This window comes from Bos taurus, chromosome 11, assembly GCF_002263795.3.
Source record: "Bos taurus isolate L1 Dominette 01449 registration number 42190680 breed Hereford chromosome 11, ARS-UCD2.0, whole genome shotgun sequence".
Classification (NCBI taxonomy): Eukaryota; Metazoa; Chordata; class Mammalia; order Artiodactyla; family Bovidae; genus Bos; species Bos taurus.
Genome location: NC_037338.1, coordinates 29,857,030 through 29,878,849, shown reverse-complemented (window position 1 = coordinate 29,878,849; position 21,820 = coordinate 29,857,030). Strand labels below are relative to the sequence as shown.

General features: G+C 36.8%; 1 protein-coding gene across 1 annotated transcript in view; it reads right to left on the bottom strand.

Moving 5' to 3' along the window:
• MSH2 (mutS homolog 2) overlaps nt 1-21,820 on the bottom strand; it is an 81,283-nt gene that overhangs the window by 7,415 nt on the left and 52,048 nt on the right. Inside the window, exons 9-11 of the mRNA NM_001034584.1 lie at nt 7,515-7,638; nt 5,682-5,832; nt 3,256-3,353 (exon numbers count right to left, since the gene is read on the bottom strand). Coding sequence (NP_001029756.1) covers nt 3,256-3,353; nt 5,682-5,832; nt 7,515-7,638 — 373 coding nt within the window. The remainder of the gene's footprint in view (nt 1-3,255; nt 3,354-5,681; nt 5,833-7,514; nt 7,639-21,820) is intronic.

Sequence of the window (21,820 nt, the reverse complement as noted above, 5' to 3'; positions counted from 1 at the left end):
TTTAAGAATAAATTCAACCTGATTCCATTTGTGAATTCAAAATCCACTTCCTAATTTATATACTTAAAAAAAATTAACAGAGGTTTCTGCTATAACTAAACGTGAAAGGAACACCTAAAATTCAACAAGAGGTTAAAATGTCTTGTCACATTTTTCTCCCTACTATCAACAGATTTCAAAAACCCTTTACCAAAATCCATTAAAATACAAAAGCACATGGCTGCTTATATAAAGAATTGAGGCAGAGGTTTAAAAAAAAAAAATAAAAAGTTTTCATGGGAGCACTTTCAAGCAGGGCGAGGCACAGTTCTAAATTTTAAGAGCCTGAAACCAGGATGGCATTTCACAATTATCCTAAGAAACCTGCAAACACCAGGTAATAAGATATAATGGGGCTGTCAAGATTGTTACTTGAGGTTTTTTCCTGCCTTGCAATTAAGTTTTAGCATAAACTTAGATCCATAATTGTCACTTAAAACACTTTCAACAAGATTCTACTCTGCTACAGCAGTAAAACTAAAAGTTATTACATACATTAAACAGTCCCTCACACATGCTAGAGAAAGCATGATTAGCCAATAAAAATGGGCCAAATTTTTAGAACAGATTCTAAAATTTTAATAGGTTGGAGGGGTTGGTGTAACAGGCCCCTGGGTCACGTGGAACTATCACGTGGGTATCAACGTGTCCAGAGCCTTAAGAGCCATTCCAGAGAACACCATCTCATTTTAGAAAATACAACATTATGAGCTTAATCAAATACAGGAAATCCGATTCATCTTTGACTGCCTTATCCCCCATAAAAGTGAGAATATAAAAATTCATGTATAAATGGCCAAATACAAATAATTCTTAATGTTTCACTTTAAAATTTATTCCTGTTTTATCTAACATATAAAACAGGGGGGAAGGGGAGAGTTCTCATTACCCTACCATACAGCAATAGGAACCTTTGAGAATTACTTAAATATCAGTGGAGTACTTATATAATTCTCACAAAACTTCTAACATACTAACATGAATAGGTTTATAATAAAAGAAAACAAGCCTCTCAATCAAGAGTCTGTATTTGGTATCTCACATCAACTGGTTCTTAACAGTATCACCTTTTCTGGTTTAAGAATAAGAGAGAAAATTAGAAAAATGATCTATTATATTTTTAATAAAGATAGTTTACAATGTGTATATTAGACCAAGAAGAGATTTCATTTCAATTCAAGGTGACTCCCAATACAAAACCTTCTTTTCAAATGTTAAAATCTAACAGCTTTAACCTACTAGGTGCTTAACGAATATTAGTTAATATTATTTTGGGGGAAGACTTCCAGTTTGAATTTACGCAGTGTATTTTTAGGGTCCTTACAAGTGTCATCTAGGAAGGAACATAATTCAGCTAGAAGAAGATCACCATGCTACAGTGATCTGATTAACACCAAACAAAAATGTAATTACAGATCTCATTCATCTCAACACAAATATAAGGTATAATAAAACCCTTTAAAAGTGTTAGGTTTCTTTCTGATTTACTATAAAAATTCATAACAGTAAAACAATTTACAAAACTATACATGCTTATACTTTTTAAATGACTTAGTAGTCCTAAATAATTCAGTACCCATATCCTGAGAACAAGTAGGAGGACATCCTCCTACTTAATCACAGTACAACCCAAGAAGTATGACACCAATACCTTATTATCTTATATTAAACTTTGCCAATTTGTCTTAATGGTGTCCTTTATAGCTAGTCCCCAGGTCCAACCCCTAGTCCCAGATTCAATCAAGGATCATCCTCATGTCTTTGACTATCCTGTCACTTTAAGTCTCCTTTAATCTGGAACACAATCTGCCAATTTCTTCTTTGCTTCCATGAACCTGACATGCTTTTTGTCTGTTATGTTTTGGCCAAGCTGCATGGCACATGAGAACTTAGTTCCCTGACCAGGGATAGAAACCTTGCCCTCCTGCACTGGAAGCTTGGAGCCTTAATCACTGGCAAGTCCTGACACTGAAATTTTTAAAGAGTGCAGGCCTTAAAAAGTTTGTCCCACGATCTAAATTTATCCAACATTTTTCTTCTTGTTACTATTCAGGTTAAACTTTTTTTTGGTCAGGAACACTACAGGCCTATCCTGGAGATATTGCAGGTTCAGTTCCAGACCACTGCAATAAAAGGAATATCACAATAAAGCGAGTCACACAAATGTTTTGGTTTCACAGTGCATATAGAAGTTATATTTACACTATACATTGCTAAAGAATGCTAACCATCATCTGACAAGGCAGAGTTGCCATAAACCCTCAATTTGTAAGACAAGACAAAATAAGACATTACCTGTGAGTACAACGAGGTATGCCTGTACACGGGTGATACCATATCTTTTCCTTGACATCACATCAAGAAACACATAATGTCATTTGTCATTGGCAATGTCAACCTTGATCACTTGGCTAAGGTTAATTCTTTGGTGTGTTTTTTTTTTAAGGCACAATAAAGGTTATGCTCAATACACACACATGATGATAGGCAAAGACTTCCAGCTTAACACATCACCACCTACCCTGTGCTATACACATTCATTCCATGCTAAGGGCAGTATCATAGAGTCAAGTCAGGCTGTCCTTTCAATTATATGACAATCATCTTGGGAGCTCCCTGGCAGTCCAGTGGATGGGATTCAGTACTTCTAACTGCTGTGGCCTTGGTTCAATCCCTGTTCAGGGAATTAAGATGCCACAAGCCATACCACATGGCCGGAAAAAAAAAAAAAAAGACAATCGTTTCTAACAGGTGTCCTCAAGAACAGACTGAAAATCTATGAAATGGCACGCAGAACTCAAAAAAGCTTGCTGCCTATATAATTTCTATTTGCTTTATTTCCATAACCTAGAGCATGAGCTCCTACATCTAAGGTATTAGTGCCTTATAGTCCCTAGTGTTTCTTTTCCTTGTTACAACTACAAGTTTTGTGCTTTTCTGTCTGTCTTTGTTTTACAGAATATTGCAGAATATTCCCATTCCTTAGCCTGCACTAGCTCATCTTTCTAGGTACGAGAGCAGCTTCTAGTTAATTTTCCTAATGCAACACAGCATGCATTCCTTCAGAGGAAGCTTCTTAACACAACAGTTACAGTGTGCAGCAGCTTTAAAAAACAAAAACAAAAAACCCACTCTTCAAACAGCCCAATATTACTACTGTTACCAAAATCCAGGTCATTTTCCAAACATCTAATGTATTGGTGCTATTAAATTTACCTGAAGAAATATTGACAATTTCTTTAACAATGGCATTCTGGGCTTCCTCATATTCAGTTTTATTTTTGGTGTACTCTTCATTGAGAGAAGTCAGTTTACTGCAAATCAAGATAATGGTATTAGAAGTATTAAAACATCCACTGGAGGTAATGTGCACTACCTCTGAAATATATCTGGAGTATTATCCTATAAAGCATCAAAACAATAATTAAAATGGAAACATCAGTAGAAAATGGGCAACTCATTAGGGGTGGATGTGACTGGAATTCAGTGTATTAACATTTATGCTGTTTGTAATGGCCCACTGGCACAATTCTTGCTATAAAAATTATTCCCTTGAGTAAAATTCTGATCTGTAATCTTTTCTAAAATATTTAAATGTAGTCTTCATCCCTATTAGGACAGAGGCCATCTTCACTTTTAAAATACACACACAAGCAGCACTATTTACAACACCCAAGATATGGAAGCAAATCAACTGCCCATCAACATATGAATGGATAAAGGTGTGGTGTGTGTGTATATTACTCAGCCATTAAAAATAATGAACCACTTGCAGAAATGTGAATGGATCTAAAGAATATTATGCTTAGAGAAATAAGTCAGAGAAAGACAAATAATCAACTACCCCAATTAAACAACAACACACACACACACTCCACACAGTTTCTCTTATTACCGTAGGAAACTGTCTTTTCATACTCAAAGTTGTCAAAGTAAGGAAAAGGTTTTGAAAACAATTCTACTGAGTGGTTTAAAGGGAAAATAAAAATTATAGGTTAAAACAAAAAATGAAGAAGAAAAATGAGAATAGGGAAAAAATATTCACTGATATCAAAGGAAGGGAATTAAGTTAAAACACAAAAAAACAAGGTGAGGGGCTTACAGCAGATTCAAGAAAGAGGTGAAGTACTTACAAGAAGGAGGAAAATATTAGTCAATCAAGGCAGTAACTGTGAACATGATGCTGTCGGCCAATGGCATAACACACATATACAGCTCAAGAGCAGTAGAGGAGCACTAAAAGACTACTGTGAAACAGGCAAGTGGAAAGAATTAAAGGAAAAAAGAGAGAAGCAAAGATACTAAAAAGTGAGAGATTGCTGTGTGAAATGAAGAGCTGCCAGAGAGAAAGGTGTGGGCAGGGATCAGATTGTATAGGTTATGGTACAGATTTTATATTTTTCCTGATGACAGACATCAGAGGTTTTTAAGGACAATTATATGATCACAAAGTCAGACCCATGGCAAGCATTCAATTTGCTGACACAAATCAATGAACGAATAAACAAATGAACTTTTCACAACTTTTGGAACCACTGTTGTCATTCAGTTCAACTTCTTGTAGTTCTATTTTGGCTTAGGTAAGACAGAACTTTTGGGGGGTTATATCATCTTCAAATCACTTACTGGTCAGTTATAACGTATAAATTTCTTGAATCAGGGATATAGTGTGATCAAGAAATAGCAACTAATAAATCTAGTAACAGAAGATCTAGGTCTGATATCCTCTATTACTAGTTGTCCAGTCCTGGGGAACTGGAGTTTCAGTTTCTCCACCTAAAGGTGAGAACTATAACCTGTGTTATTTATCTCAGAGGGCTGTATGAGAAACAAACTAAACAGACACACCGTTTTTCATAACTAGGTTGTCTGAACACCTAGAATAATGTCTGCATATAACAGACACTCAAAAACACTAAATAAATGGATAAAAGAGGGGCGTATATACAAAAGCTAACTGGAAATACAAAGAATACCCAAGAAGGGCGGGAGTAAGGCTGGCCGTAAGTTCTAAAATAATACAGAAGAGAAAGGATCATGCCCTTACTCTCCCAGTTACTTTATTTTTAAATAATTCTTTTTCACTAATAAGTAATTTGCCTCAGGAGCTTCCTAACATAAGCAAGAGAAAACACGTAAAAAACTACTAAGATTTTTTCCAACATTAACATTATTTAAAAAAAAAAACTTATAGTCTAAATGAACGGCCTCATTAAAGTTGGTAGCATCTCCCTAAACTAAATGACACATCAACTGATATACCAGAAGAATAACAAAACTTTCTTAGAAAAAATAAACATGAAAATAACTAATAGAGATATGAAGGGAACTAACTCTAACAGATATGTAAATACAAAAAAAATGTAATATAATCTGTTTCATATTGATAAAAATATAAGAGAGATATGTGAAAGAATAATCTTAAACCCAAAGTGCCACTTCAGTGAATGAGGAAAAGCTGAATTATTCAACAAGTAGCGTTAGGATACCTTCCTCTCATAAGGAAAAAAAAAAGCTTCAATCTTATTTTATGCCTTATATCAAGAAATAAAATAAAACTTCCTTATTATGCAACATTCACATTTCATCAGAGAATAGTTTATGGAACTAGTAAAGATTTAACTTAACATAGGCTTACAAACCTGTTTGTAAATTTAACACCATTCTTCTGGATATCTACTGTACTGAAATTTTTATTATTACGAAGGACTTTTTCTTCCTTGCATGTTACTCGGAAATAATAGCCAAACTGTGTGCTGGAATCCAGTTTAATCTGCTTGCCAGGATCTAAGCCTTCATGATCAGGAAAAAAAGAAAGAGTATGTCACAGATATGTACAGCCTTTTTAAATGTAAGTGTTCAGAATACTTAAATCTAAATAGTGAAAAATATACTTTTATTATTTACATGACAGCATACTGGGAATTATTTATACTATCCGACTGGGAAAGATGCACATCCCACTTAACTCAAAAAACTACATGAATTAAGGATATCTACAAAATATTTAAATCCCCCTTTTAATGTTAGCCTGTGATGTGGAGCCCGTTCTGGGTAAACCCATCCAAGGTCGCAGGGCACCAGCAGTGGGGTAGCTCAGTGTTTCAGATGCTATGGGCACGAGGATAGGTAAGGTATGGTTGTTACCCTTGAGGAGTTCTGCTGAAGGTTCTTTAGTTAACCAAAGCCTTTCCCTGGAACTAATGTAGAATATAATTAAAGAAAACAAATATACTTTCCAAAGAAAAATGTGAGACTCTGAGATTGACAACGAAGCTCTAGAAAACACTAGTCCGTGTACTCTGTTAAGTGTAGGGAGCATCACAAAAAAGGCAATGATCAATCAGCTAGACTATGCACCTAAGATTTTTTAATTTTTACCCTTGTCCTCTCCTCATTCATTCATCAATGTGATCTTTAGACCCCAAATCAGAAGAGAGAGATAGTACCTTAAAACTTAAATAAATGTATTTGCTAAAGCATGACTATGGAGTACTAGAAACAGCAAACAACTGAAGACCGATCTCACCTGACCAGGGAGGAGACAAATAAAGAGAACACGCAGAGATCTATAAGATGAGGAGGGTGGATTTCAATATCCTTCAAGTCAAAGATTAAATCTAGGATCAAGTTCATATATGAACTCTCCATGGAAACTACTTTTTTTAAATTTTATATATGTTGGTATGGGCATATACAACAGGGGGCTTCCCAGGTGGCGCAGTGGTAAAGAATCTGCCTGCCAACGCAGGAGACTCAAGAGATGCAGGTTTGATCCCTGGGTCAGGAAGATCCTCTGGAGAAGGAAATGGCAATCCCCTCCATTATTTCTTGCCTGGAAAATTCCATGGACTGAGGAGCCTCGTGGACTATAGTCCACGGGGTCGCGAAGAGTCAGACATGACTGAGCACATATGGGCATATACTAGTGATACTGCTCTGCGGGACCTTCTAATATGCTCAGATTTACTCATTTAACATAGAAGTCAAACACGCTCATTACAAAGAGGTTTATAAATTCAGAGCGAGACAGAACAAAACAGTGTGAGACAAAATAGGGAATAAGCTAGGGAATTTAAAACAAGTGATTTTTAAAGTTGATATTAATGAAGTGCTTGGGAACCCCAAAGCCAAATCAATGAACTATTCCTAATAGAATTAGGCTTACAGAAAGAGTGTCATTTAAAACAGGTCTTACTTAAAAGATGTTGCAAGGGCAATATGGGGTGATTTGTTTGGCAGGAATGTGCGGTCATCCTGGGATTAGAGAAATTGGTTAAGAGATGAATCTGAAGGGGAGGCCAGGCCCCAGATGTAAAGAATCCTGTATGTAAACTTTATGTGACTGTAATTTTATGCAGTAGAAAACGGGCACTTTAAACAAGGAGGTGGCATGATCAACTGTGTCTTCTAGCTCCAGTGTGGATACTGTATACACAAAAGAATTATTCAAACCTTCAAGGACCCATTCTTACCTAGATCTCTAGCTGCACTTACTAATGTTGACTGCATCTTCTTTTCTAAGTCATCCATTATTTCTCTTAATTCACTCAAGTTAGGATCAAATGAAGGTTTTACAAGGAATTCATGGTTTTCCACCTATAAACAGAACAAAGAGTAGCCAAATTTTATCAGTGATGGATAAACATGGAAGTCATATAATTCTTTGCTTATTTAAAATTCACTAATGTTTTGAGTTAAATGATTCACTATCTGTAAGTTATTCAGTCACAACTGTAAAGGAGTTTTTACTGATTAACAGATGTAAAGAGTTCTATTTATTAGGAGCTGAGACCTCTAGATACACAAAAATTATTCATGTGACACAGCTTAGTGCTAATGATGCTTTTAACACTAACAGTATACGTTATTTTTATTTATATTTTTTCCCTAAACAATGTTTAAAGACTGTAACAGAATGGTTTTTGCCCAAACCAAGGATCTACCTTAGGAATTTCAGAAAGTTAGCTCTTGAAATCCTTTTTTGAAAGAAAACAAAATGACTAAAACTTGAACAGACAAAATTCTGAAAGACTATTTTTTAAAAAAAAGAATGAAGTCTATCCACACATATTAAAAAGACCTAATTTCATACAAAAATGAGTCAGTTTTCTAAAATGAGGAAATTTTTTAAAAAATCAGTATGTGAGATTGATATAAATTCCTAATTACTATCCATTTAATCACAGCATACCTTCTCCACATACCAAAATTGAACACAAGAATGAGGAAATAAAATATTACAGAAAACTATCAAAAAAGAGAATAAAACATTTATCAAATAACTTTCTCAATTTAAACCAACAAAAGATTTTATCATATACTAAAATTTAAATTTCAAACAAAACTAACTTTTTTTAAAGACAAAAGATTTGTAAAAATAGCTTTGTAAAATATAAAAATGTAAAAGTTGACATTTTCTTTTTTAAAAAGGCACTCGTTTGCATGTATGAGAAAAACATCAAGTCATTAACTGGGCAAGTATAAAAATATACAACTCACAGATGAGAAAATAAGTAGTAAACTAAAGTCACAGAAAAGTGCTAAAGCTCCATAATAATAAAAGGCATGAATATTTAAGTACCCTTAAGGTATTATTCTACAGCTTTTTTTTTTTTTAAAAAAAGAAACCTATTCCCCAATACTAATGAGGCTACAGTGAAATTAGTATATTCATTCATTTCTGGTGAGAATCTAAATTGCTATAACCTTAAAAAAACAAAAAAAAGCAATATGCGACAAGACTCAGAGATATTTGTTATACTCTGACATAGCAATTCTACTCCTAGAAATTCAATCTAAGGAAATAATGCAACAGAAGCAAACAACACATGGATGAATAAGATCTCTCAGATTTATCTGTTATAAGGCCTGGAAATAATAGAACATCACAATACTTGCACAGTTCAGTTCAGTTCAGTTCAGTCACTCAGTCGTGTCTGACTCTTTGCGACCCAATGAGTTGCAGCACGCCAGGCCTCCCTGTCCATCACCAACTCCTGGAGTTCACTCAGACTCACGTCCATCGAGTCAGTGATGCCATCCAGCCATCTCATCCTGTGTCATCCCCTTCTCCTGCTGCCCCCAATCCCTCCCAGCATCAGGGTCTTTTCCAATGAGTCAACTCTTCGCATGAGGTGGCCAAAGTACTGGAGTTTCAGCTTTAGCATCATTCTTTCCAAAAAAATCCCAGGGCTGATCTCCTTCAGAATGGACTGGTTGGATCTCCTTGCAGTCCTAGGGACTCTCAAGAGTCTTCTCCAACACCACAGTTCAAAAGCATCAATTCTTCAGGGCTCAGCCTTCTTCACAGTCCAACTCTCACATCCATACATGACTACTGGAAAAACCACAGCCTTGACTAGACAGACCTTTGTTGTCAAAGAAATGTCTCTGCTTTTGAATATGCTATCTAGGTTGGTCATAACTTTCCTTCCAAGGAGTAAGCGTCTTTTAATTTCATGGCTGCAGTCGCCATCTGCAGTGATTTTGGAGCCCAGAAAAATAAAGTCTGACACTGTTTCCACTGTTTTGCCATCTATTTCCCATTAAGTGATGGGACCAGATGCCATGATCTTCGTTTTCTGAATGTTGAGCTTGAAGCCAACTTTTTCACTCTCCACTTTCACTTTCATCAAGAGGCTTTTGAGTTCCTCTTCACTTTCTGCCATAAGGGGGGTGTCATCTGCATATCTGAGGTTATTGATATTTCTCCCAGCAATCTTGATTCCAGCTTGTGTTTCTTCCAGCCCAGCGTTCTCATGATGTACTCTGCATTTAAGTTAAATGAGCAGGGTGACAATATACAGCCTTGACGTACTCCTTTTCCTATTTGGAACCAGTCTGTTGTTCTATGTCCAGTTCTAACTGTTGCTTCCTGACCTGCATACAGGTTTCTCAAGAGGCAGGTCAGGTGGTCTGGTATTCCCATCTCTTTCAGAATTTTCCACAGTTTATTGTGATCCACACAGTCAAAGGCTTTGGCATAGTCAATAAAGCAGAAATAGATGTTTTTCTGGAACTCTCTTCCTTTTTCAGTGATCCAGCAGATGTTGGCAATTTGATCTCTGGTTCCTCTGCCTTTTCTAAAACCAGCTTGAACACCTGGAAGTTCACGGTTCACGTATTGCTGAAGCCTGGCTTGGAGAATTTTGAGCATTACTTTACTAGCGTGTGAGATGAGTGCAATTGTGCGGTAGTTTGAGCATTCTTTGGCATTGCCTTTCTTTGGGATTGGAATGAAAACGGACCTTTTCCAGTCCTGTGGCCACTGCTGAGTTTTCCAAATTTGCTGGCATATTGAGTGCAGCACTTTCACAGCATCATCTTTCAGGATTTGGAATAGCTCAACTGGAATCCCATCACCTCCACTAGCTTTGTTTGTAGTGATGCCTTCTAAGGCCCACTGGACTTCACATTCCAGGATGTCTGGCTGTAGATGACTGATCACACCATCATGATTATCTGGGTCGTGAAGGTCTTTTTTGTACAGTTCTTCTGTGTATTCTTGCCACCTCTTCTTAATATCTTCTGCTTCTGTTAGGTCTATACCCTTTTTGTCCTTTATTGAGCCCATCTTTGCATGAAATGTTCCCTTGGTATCTCTAATTTTCTTGAAGCGATCTCTAGTCTATCCCATTCTGTTGTTTTCCTCTATTTCTTTGCATTGATCGCTGAGGAAGGCTTTCTTATCTCTTCTTGCTATTCTTTGGAACTCTGCATTCAGATGCTTATATCTTTCCTTTTCTCCTTTGCTTTTCGCTTCTCTTCTTTTCACAGCTATTTGTAAGGCCTCCCCAGACAGCCATTTTGCTTTTTTGCATTTCTTTTCCATGGGGATGGTCTTGATCCCTGTCTTCTACAAGGTTGTGAACCTCATTCCATAGTTCATCAGGCACTCTATCTATCAGATCTAGGCCCTTAAATCTATTTCTCACTTCCACTGTATAATCATAAGGGATTTGATTTAGGTCATACCTGAATGGTCTAGTGGTTTTCCCTACTTTCTTCAATTTAAGTCTGAATTTGGTAATAAGGAGTTCATGATCTGAGCCACAGTCAGCTCCCGGTCTTGTTTTTGTTGACTGTATAGAGCTTCTCCATCTTTGGCTGCAAAGAATATAATCAATCTGATTTCGGTGTTGACCATCTGGTGATGTCCATGCGTAGAGTCTTCTCTTGTGTTGTTGGAAGAGGGTGTTTGCTGTGACCAGTGCATTTTCTTGTGCATATTTGCACAATGGTACATCAATAGAATATTATACAGCTATTTAAATAGACAATGAAGATGACCTAGAAACAAGGACTAAGACTTATGATAACTCCAAGGGAAAAATCAATGCTACAGTGGTGGACTGACAGTGTTATAGAACTGCCTTCTTCCAACAAACTTAGGGAAGTGATGCTGAGCCAAGCTAAATTCCTATCCTCATTCCCACCTTCCAGTAATCCACGGGTGAGTCAAAAAAAACCCTGAAAAAGCTCACTTAATAATCCCAATCTGGAGAGAAGACCCAAATGAAGCAAGGGAAAGTAATGACTGACCTCTAACCTACTAAACAGTCTTAGGCCACACCCCAAATGGAGTGCCCTTTGGTAATGCTGTACTCCTCCCAAACAATGGATAAGAAAATATACCACCCAACTAAGTGTTCTAACTTAGAACTGAAGTATTCCAACAAACATGACACAATGACTTCTATGAGTTGTTTTCATATCATCAGCCACTTAGCACCAGAAACACACACAGCTACTACCCTAGACTACTCAACAGGAAATATTAATAGAACAAAATAAACCTAGGCTTAGAACTGCAAAGTGGTATAATAAAATCAAGAAAAAAGATTTTAAAAAAAAGAAAGGAAAATCAGATCCTAGCAGTATCACTGAAGTAAAAATAAATACAAATAATACACAAATAAATATACAAATAAAATACAAATAAAATTTAAAAACTGGCTTAAAATTCAACATTCAAAAAATGAAGATCACGGCATGCGGTCCCATCACTTCATGGCAAGTAGAAGGGGGAAAAAAGTGGAAACAGTGGCAGATTTTATTTTCTTGGGCTCCAAAATCACTATAGATGGTGACTGCAGCCATGAAATTAAAAGACACTTGCTCCTTGGAAGAAAAGCTATGACAAACCCAGACAGCATATTAAAAAGCAACACTTTGCTGATAAAGGTCCATAGAGTCAAAGCTATGGTTTCTCCAGTAGTCATGTATGGATGTGAGAGTTGGACCATAAAGAAGGCTGAGCGCCAAAGAATTGATTCTTTTGAAATTGTGGTGCTGGAGAAGATTCTTGAGAATCCCTTGGATAGCAAGGAGGTCAAACCAGTCAATCCTAAAGGAAATGAACCCTGAATATTCACAGGAAGGACTGATGCTGAAGCTGAAGTTCCAGTACTTTGGCCACCTGATGCAAGGAGCTGACTCAGTGGCAAGACCCTGATACTAGAGATTGAGAGCAACAGGAGAAGAGGGCAACAGAGAATTAGATAGTTGGATGGCACCACTGACTCAATGGACCTGAGTCTGAACAAATTCTGGGAGATAGTGATGGACATGGCAGCCTGGCGTGCTGCAGTCCATGGAGTTGTAAAGAGTTGGACATGACTTAGGGACTTAACAACAAATAAATACAATACAACAGCGAAGAGATACTGTTGAATAGAATTACCTGTACTGACATAGAAGAAAAGACTTGATATAATCAGAGACATTTCACAAGACAGAGATTAAAGTAATTAGAGAGGAGAAGAAAAATATAAGGAAGATACTAGAAATCTTCAAAAACAAAAGCAAAAACTCCACTATCCTAGAAATACTAGATAAAATATTACAAGCATTTTTTTCAAATATGTTTATAGTTAAGAGAAAACTAGATACCTGAGCTCCTACAAAGTGGAGTCAGTGCCCAGCATAAAGTAGGCCACAGGGCCATTTTAAAAATCTTACCTCATGAGAAATGGTAACAATTAGAGAAACCTACCTCCAGCAGCTTGGGCCCCGGGAAAGGGAAAGTGGGGGCAGAATCTCCTCTCTGACAACGTGTGACCAAAAGCCTGCCTTTACTATATATAGAATAAGTGAAGTGAAGTCGCTCAGTCATGTCCTACTCATTGCGACCCCATGGACTGTAGCCTACCAGGTCTTCCGTCCATGGGATTTTCCAGGCAATCAGTTCAGTCGCTCAGTCGTCTCCGACTCTTTGCGACCCCATAAATTGCAGCACGCCAGGCCTCCCTGTCCATCACCAACTCCCAGAGTTCACCCAGACCCACATCCATCAAGTCAGTGATGCCATCCAGCCATCTCATCCTCTGTCGGACCCTTCTCCTCCTGCCCCCAATCCCTCCCAGCATCAGAGTCTTTTCCAATGAGTCAACTCTTCACATGAGGTGGCCAAAGTACTGGAGTTTCAGCTTCAGCATCATTCCTTCCAAAGAAATCCCAGGGCTGATCTCCTTCAGAATAACTATTAATAGTAAGAATCTAGTGTATACAGCACAGGGAACTCTACTCAATGCTCTGTAATGACCTACGTGGGAAAAGAATCTAACGAAGACTGGATACATGTATGAAGTGAAGTGAAAGTTGCTCAGTGGTGTCTGACTCTTTGTGAACCCATGGACTATACATACAGTTCATGGAATTCTCCAGGCCAAAATACTGGAGTGGGTAGCCTTTCCCTTCTCCAGGGGATCTTCCCAAACCAGGGATCGAGCTGCGTCTCCCGCACTACAGGCGGATCCTTTACCAGCTAAGCCTCAAGGGAAGCCCAAGAATACTGGAGTGGGTAGCCCATCCCTTTCTCTGGGGGATCTTTCCGACCCAGGAATTGAACCAGGGTCTCCTGCATTGCAGGCAGATTCTTTACCAACTGAGCTATCAGGGAAGCCCAGATACAAGTATATGTAGAACTAATTCACTTTGCTGCACAGCAGAAACTAACACAACACTGTTAATCAACTATACTCCAAAACAAACTAATTTAAAATAACCAAATAAATAAACGCCTTCACTTGGATTGGGATTTCAAATGTCTGCTACTTATCTTAGCAATGCAAAAGGCTGTTGGTTTTGGCCATTTCTATTATCCCGTCTTACAGTGATAGAACTGACAATTTTTCAGAAGACATGTTAACTACTAAGAACAAACACTACATTTTCCAGCTTCCCTTGCAGCTGGTGTGAACATACAATTAAATTCTGATCAAAAGACTGTGAGCAGAAATGATGGGTACCATTTCTAGAATGTGACCTCCTCTTCCCTCTTTGTCCTTTGCCATTGGCTGGAATAAAGATAAGGAAGTAAGCTATCCTGGATCTTGAAGGAGAAGTAAAGGAGAAGACGGGCTACAGAGATAGTGAGCCTGCCCTGCCAACCCTGTGTTGCTATGCCCATACAGTCATGATAGAAAATTAAACACCTATCCTATTTAAGCCATTGTTATTTATTTGCGGTTTCTTTTTCACCAGCTAAGTCTTTGCCAGCAGCCTAATCTTTGCCCAAACAAATGTAGAAAGCGCCAGACTGAGAAATTAACTTAAAAGTGTTCCTGGGTTAATTACATTTGTAGGGTATAAAGCAAAAGCAAATTTTATCTGAGGGGATATATGATTTGCCTGTATAGCTTGCACAGGAGGAACACAGATAAATGAGTATTATCTAAACATACATAACAGACATGAAACAAGACACCATGAGTAAGAGACTCAAAACAATACCAACAAAAGACAGCAGAAAGAAGACAATGAGCAGATTTAAATCCAAGAAACTTTAAAGATGGAATATTAAATATATTTACAACATTTAAAGAATGAGAATAGAACATGTGAGCAAAGAACAAGATATTACTTAAAAAAGAGTAGACAGACTTAGAAGTGAACCCAACAACTTTTATAAATGAAAAATATAATGATTAATTTTTTAAAAATCGGTTGTTAAACTACACATCAGAGTTGACAAATTAGACTATCTGAAGTAATCACAAAGAAAGCAGCACAGACACATGCAGAAAAAGAATGTAAGAGGCCAACACATGTCTAATCCTAGCATTAGAAAAAGACAAGGAAGAAATACAGTGTTTGAGGAGATAATGACTAATAACTTTTCAGAACCGATAAAAGACAATAATTTTCTGATTAAGAAAATGCAGTAAATCCAAATAGGAAAAAAGAAAAGAAACCCACTTTTGGACACAGAGTAGTAAAAGGAGCCAACATCTGGAAACAAGATGGGTAAACAACAAAATAGTGCAAGCCAAAGGGCCGTGCGACACAATTTCACAGGCACTGAAGAGAAGCAGCGTCAGTGTGAAACTGTACACGCAGTTAAAGCTTACTAGCCCTGTGTTAAAACAACCCAGCCCTGTGTTTCACCCTGTTCCTGCACTGTGCTTTGGCTTGCACTTTTCGCTGTTTACCCACCTTGTTTCCAGATACTGGCTCCTTTCACTACTCTGTGTCCAAAAGTGGGTTCCAACAAACAAAATCTGACTGACAGCACCCCCCAATAAAGGAACACCTAAAGAATATCCAGGAAGAAGGAATGAATAGCAACGAAAATGATAAGCATACAGGTAAATCTAAACTGAACACTGACTATAAACAGTGGAAATCTAAGGGGCATAAAGATAGAAATAAAGGATCAGCCAATAATGAAGAAATGTTATCTGATCTAAGGTATTCTAAGGTCCTGATATTTGAGGGGAGATGTAAGAACATGTTGACAGGTTTTTCACTTTGATGAGTTACGTATACACATTAAAAAAAAAAAAGTTTGTAACTAACTTCAAACCAGTGCGTGTTTGATAGGATGGAGGAGGAGCATAAGGGGAGACAAATGGGGATTTTTAAAATCCAATCAATATAAAAGAAAGAAAGAGTGGGTAAGGAGAACCAGGAAGAATAGGAATCACAAAATAATTTGGTAGAAATAAATCCAAACTGCCCCTTAAAAAAAAAGAGATTATCAAATTAAACTTTTAAATAAATAAAATGCATCTATAAGCTTTACCTAAAACAAAAAAACTCACAAAGGACTGAAAAAGATATACTATGTAAAAAAACAAAAAATAAGGACTGGCATTGCTTTCTTATTATCAGACAAAATATATCTAAGGCAAAAAACACTACATAATAATAGGATGACTATTATGAAAGTGTCCCTAAAGATTCAACTCACTGCAGAAAAAAATAACAGCCCTGTGCCTTGAAAACATAAGAAGCAAAATTTCTTCACATTTCTCTTAGTAACTCAGCAGATTAAAAGTTAGCAAGTATCCAGATAATGTGAACAAAACAACTAAAGTTTTATTTAATGGACATATACAGAACTCTGCAACCAAAATTAGGGAGCACTTATAATCCATAAATACATGGAGAATTTTATAAAACTGACACATACCAAGCTTATAAATTTTGGCCACCTCATGTGAAGAGTTGACTCATTGGAAAAGACTCTGATGCTGGGAGGGACTGGGGGCAGGAGGAGAAGGGGATGACAGAGGATGAGATGGCTGGATGGCATCATCGACTTGATGGACATGAGTTTGAGTGAACTCTGGGAGTTGGTGATGGACAGGGAGGCCTGGTGTGCTGCGATTCATGGGGTCGCAAAGAGTTGGACACAACTGAGCGACTGAACTGAACTGAACTGAACTGAAGCTTATAAATTTAAAAACTTTCTAAACAAATGACAGATCAAAGAACAAGTGATGATGGGAATAAATGACTCAAAACTGAGTAAGAAATAATACCTCTCAAAACATATGGGATGCATTCAGCTAAAACAACACATAGAAAAGTATAACCTTAATTGCTTACTAAAAAAGGCTGGAAAAAGAGAGGCTGAAAGACATAAAAAATAGATGTAATATATACATAAGACTGGACATTAATGAAAAACAAAGCAACCCAAAGCTACAAGGAGGATTTAAAAGTCAAAAGTTGCTCCTCTAAAATAAATAGGCTATGCAAAGGATGGAATATCAGAGGCACATATTATATTAAAAATAAACAGGAACTCTGCCTGCAAATACAATAGTGCTTTTAAAAATAATAAGCAATCACTATGAACAAATTTTGGCAACTGGAAAACTCAGAAACATGTATTTCCTAGAAAAAGGGTTCAGTATTCAGAATATAAATAGAATTCATAACTCAATGAGCTTCCCTGGTGGCTCAGATGGTAAAGGGTGCGGGAGACGCGGGTTCAATCCCTGGGTTGGGAAGATCCCGTGGAGCAGGAAATGGCAACCCACTCCAGTATTCTTGCCTGGAAAATTCCATGGACGGAGGAGCCTGGCAGGCTACAGTCCATGGCATCGCAAAGAGTTGGACACAACTGAGCGAACATGTCCCATCCATAATTCAACAACAGAAAGACAAATAAGCCAATTTAAAAATGAACAAAATATCTGAATAGACATTTCTCCAAAGATACAAAATGGTCAACAAATATATGAAAAGATGTTTACCTTCAGAAACTAGGGAAATGCAAATCAAAACCACAATGAAATGTAACTTCATACTAACTAGGATGGCTATTACAACAATGAAGAAAAAACAAAAAACCCACAAGTATTAGCAAGAATGTGCAGAAACTGGAATCCTCATATATTGTTGGTAGGAATTTTAAGTGGTAAAGGGACCAGGGAGAATGCGCAGTGATTCCTCAAAAAGTTAAACATAAAATTACCATCTGACTCAGCAATTTCACTCCTAGCTATATATCTAAAAGAACAGAACAAGAGTTGTACATGACTGTTCAAAGGCGTACTATTCACGCTAGGCAAAAAGTGGAAACAACCTACATGTCCATCTACAAGTGACTATATAAACAAAGCATGGTATACCCATACAATGGCACCTTTCTGATCATAAGACAAGCCAGTCACAAAGGCTACATATTGTATGATTCCATTTAAAATGTCTAGAATTAGCAAGACAGTAGAGATAAAAGTAGGTTAGTGGCTGCCAGCAACTGAGGAAACTGGGAAAGAGAGTAGCTGCTAATGGGTTTGGGTTTTCTTTTTGTAGTAATGGAAAATATTTTAGAACTAAGTGGTAGTGGCTGCACAACAATGAAAATGTAGTAAATACCAATGAATAATATGCTTTTAAAAATTTTATGTAAATTACTCTCCAAAAATGTAATCATTGGAAAGAAAAAAAAGGAAAAAATATAATATTCATGGATAGAAAGACTCAATGTTGTAATGATGTTGATTCTCCCTTAAGTTAATCACTAAATAAAATGCAATTTCAATCAAAATATTGATAAGACAATATTATTTATAAAGTTTATAAATAACCAATAGTACCTATTATAGTAATGAAATGCATGAAAACTATAACAATAAACACCAGTTCCAGGATAGCAGGTAATTCTGTGGAGGGATGTATGAAACAGGACTTTGTAGTGAGCATACTATTAGTATGACAAGTATTTCCTAATTAAATGTTAAGATTTTTAAACACCTCAAAAAGGAGGAAAGTGAAAAAAAAAAAAAAAAGGAGGAAAGTGAATGGAAAAATTAACAGGAGAAAGGATGTGGACAGAAAGAGGGGGAAGGAAGGACAGGGGTTGGAAGAGAAAAGAAAGGAAACAGTGGGGGTCGAGGCACGGGAGGCCAGACAAAGGAAAGGGGGAAGGTGGAAGCAGGGAAAGTTAAGGGGTGAAGAAAAGAGAAGAGCAATGAGGAATTTTTCAGACATCTAGGCAGGAAGAGCAGATCACCTGAAACGCGGGGATGGAGAGGTGGGTGGGGAGGAAGGGGCAGTTGTAAATCAAAGTGGTAACAGACATTTCATTAGTACTGAATGTCAGAAGATAGTGATGCACACTGGAAGTTTTAAGAAAGCACTAATTATAATAAATATTTGTTTGAGAATAAAGCTAAAAGACAGATATGTTTATCAAGCATGAAGTAATTCAAGTCCTATAATAATATTCATCAACCTTAAAAAAAAAAAACCTGAAAGACAAATCCGGCCAAATAAAAGTCGAATTAAGCATTTTAAAACCCAGGAATGAAGAAGCCACGGTAAAAGAACATGATGAGCACTGAATTCATTTACAAATAAAAATGAGCGTTAAACAGTCTGGAAATTGGAATTAAGGCTACAGACATATGTGCATTTTAGACCTGGCCAGTGCAAAAAACAGAACTATTAAAAACCAAGAGTTATAAAGGGAGTTATGTAGAAGCACATTTGAGTGAGTAGTTAACTGCTCAACTTTCAGAGCAGGTAATTAATACTCCAAAACTGAAACACGTTTGTCAAAGAAACTTCAATCTTTTCTAATTTAAGTTTCTTTAACCTATGTTTTAGATTATTTTCCCTCTCTTATGGTGAAAAATCATTCAACTGAAGTTAAACAATTCCCTCCAGTAATTTTTTTGTTGTTATTACACTGAAAACCATTAGGTTAGACCCTTTTAAAATTAAAAGTTACATCTACAGTATGAGTTTCCTGCTCTAATTTATCTATGCATCTGTCTGCATATAACCATAAAAAGACCATTAGCTATGTCTCAATGGGGGCACTACTAGGAGATTGAATAGGACAGTACTTTATTGTAAGGGACTAAAATGCAAAATTTCAACGTCTCTTCTCTAAACCTTCAATCCTGCTCATACTTGAGAACAGACTAATTTTAGTAACAGTTATCTCTGGGTGATAGATGTGGGGGATATTTTAACTTCCATCTCTCTTCCTTTCTGCATTGTGTGAATGCTTTATATAGGTATCAGTTTTACATAAACAGTGTTTTATTTTTATTTTTTGGCCATGAAGCATGAGGGATGTTAGTTCCCTGACCAGGAATCAAACCTGCGCCCCCAGCATTGGAAACAGGGAGTCTTAACCACTGAACCAAGAGGGACAACCCCTAGCCCTGTGTTTTTTAAAGCAGAACTATAAGAAAAAATGCCAGTAGGTTCTGACAGTTAATTCTAGGTGGGAGAATAGGAATACTTTGCTTTTTTGTATTTATTTTTCATTTCCAAGTATAAAAACTTTAAAGCATACTGCATATAAATGCAGCATCTTTAAAACTTCTATATATCTACAATGATATAGTTGTATCAGAACTATTCAACTGTGGCTTATTAAAAACAATTTCAATTTTTTGTCCCAGTATTTTCAATAAAAATTTATCTAAAGTCATTACTTTTCCAAGATGAAATATCAGTAAGGAGTATATGTGAAAACTAAGATTCAAAGATAAAATGGTCCAAATACGTACAGAAAGGTTTAAAAATTTCATACATCCCACTGAATCACCCAATAAACTAAAACTGTTTACTTTTTGTGAAAAATCATTGTTATTTTTGAACCCTGCTTTATGGTAGTTCTGCTCTACATTCACTTCAAAAACAGAAAATCATTCCATAAAATTTATGGAAAGCAGCCACAAAAACAACCGATGCATTTATATAAAAAGCTAAGCCTCTAGGAAAAGATAAAAAGTAACCCAACCATTCACATAAATGACTGCTCCCCTCATCACATGAATTCCTAAGTGCACAGCTAGAAAATATGAAATCATACATAAAACGACTGATATTCTCTTGAGGTTTTCTCAAAGTGGTTCTGAGTCATGTAATTGAAATGCCTAAACTCATCACAAATATCCACAATGACAGTGAAGGGTTGGAATCACCTTATAACCCAAGCTAAGTTTAAAAGTTTGTAACTGAGAATAAAGAAGATATTATAGTAAGTCACCTCCCTAGAGACTCTAGACAGGTTTTAACTAGGAATCTGATTTATTTAAAAGACAATATCATACTATAAAACACGAAAGTCTACAGTTACAGGGCAGAATCCTAGCAGACACTCCTGGTGGTCACAACAGTGACTCCCCTCCTTCCCCCCTCCCAGTAGTGCTCTTACTTTGTGGCCTCCAGCTAGAGAAGTAATGTACCCTTGGTTATCTTAGGCCCATAACCACATTCTATTTCTCTGGCCACACTCACTGCTTAAATAGTCCCATCAAGGCAAACTGCAGAAATCGTTCTTGGAATATGGCATGAACTTCTACTGGTAGGTAACCATCTTAGAGCCAAAAGAGAAACCAGCCTTAGGTTAAAATTTAAATCATAAAAAAGTAGAAAAGATCAAGAAATGAAGTTCTCTGATGGGCTCACAGAGCTTCTGAATAAAGCAACCCTTTGAGCCAAGATGTACTGAGTTTAGATTACCTGCAAAAAAATATGAGTCCTAACTGATACTAAGTTTAACCTCAATAATCTACTCAGAAAAAAAAAAAAAAAGGAAATCCACAACTCACATCTTACTGGCAAAGAACTTAATGTCGAAGGGGGTCCACAATATACCACTGTGGCATAAAAATTATACTGAGACAAAAGTATGAGAGTAGACTTTGTTTCTGAGCCCCGTTATTTCCGTAACAGCAGAGCACCCCCAAAGAACTCAATTGTTCAGTCCTCTCTTAGAGAGTTTCACAACCAGGGAAGTCAAAACTATCATATCTTCCATCTGCTCTCCAAAGAGCTCACTCATCTGCCTTAAAAGCCATTTGCTTTCCAGTAAGTGCCCTTTCTCCCTCTCCCCCTTCCCTACTAAGATACGATACACATCCCAAATTCTAACAGCTTCCTTGATTAATATTTTTCTGTGAACTCAAAATCTGTGCTCTTGTTCATCTGGTTTTGCAGTCTTTGGGTGCAAACTCAAAACCGACAGAATGATCTTGGTTCACTTCCAAGGCACACCATTGAATATCACAGTAATCCAAGT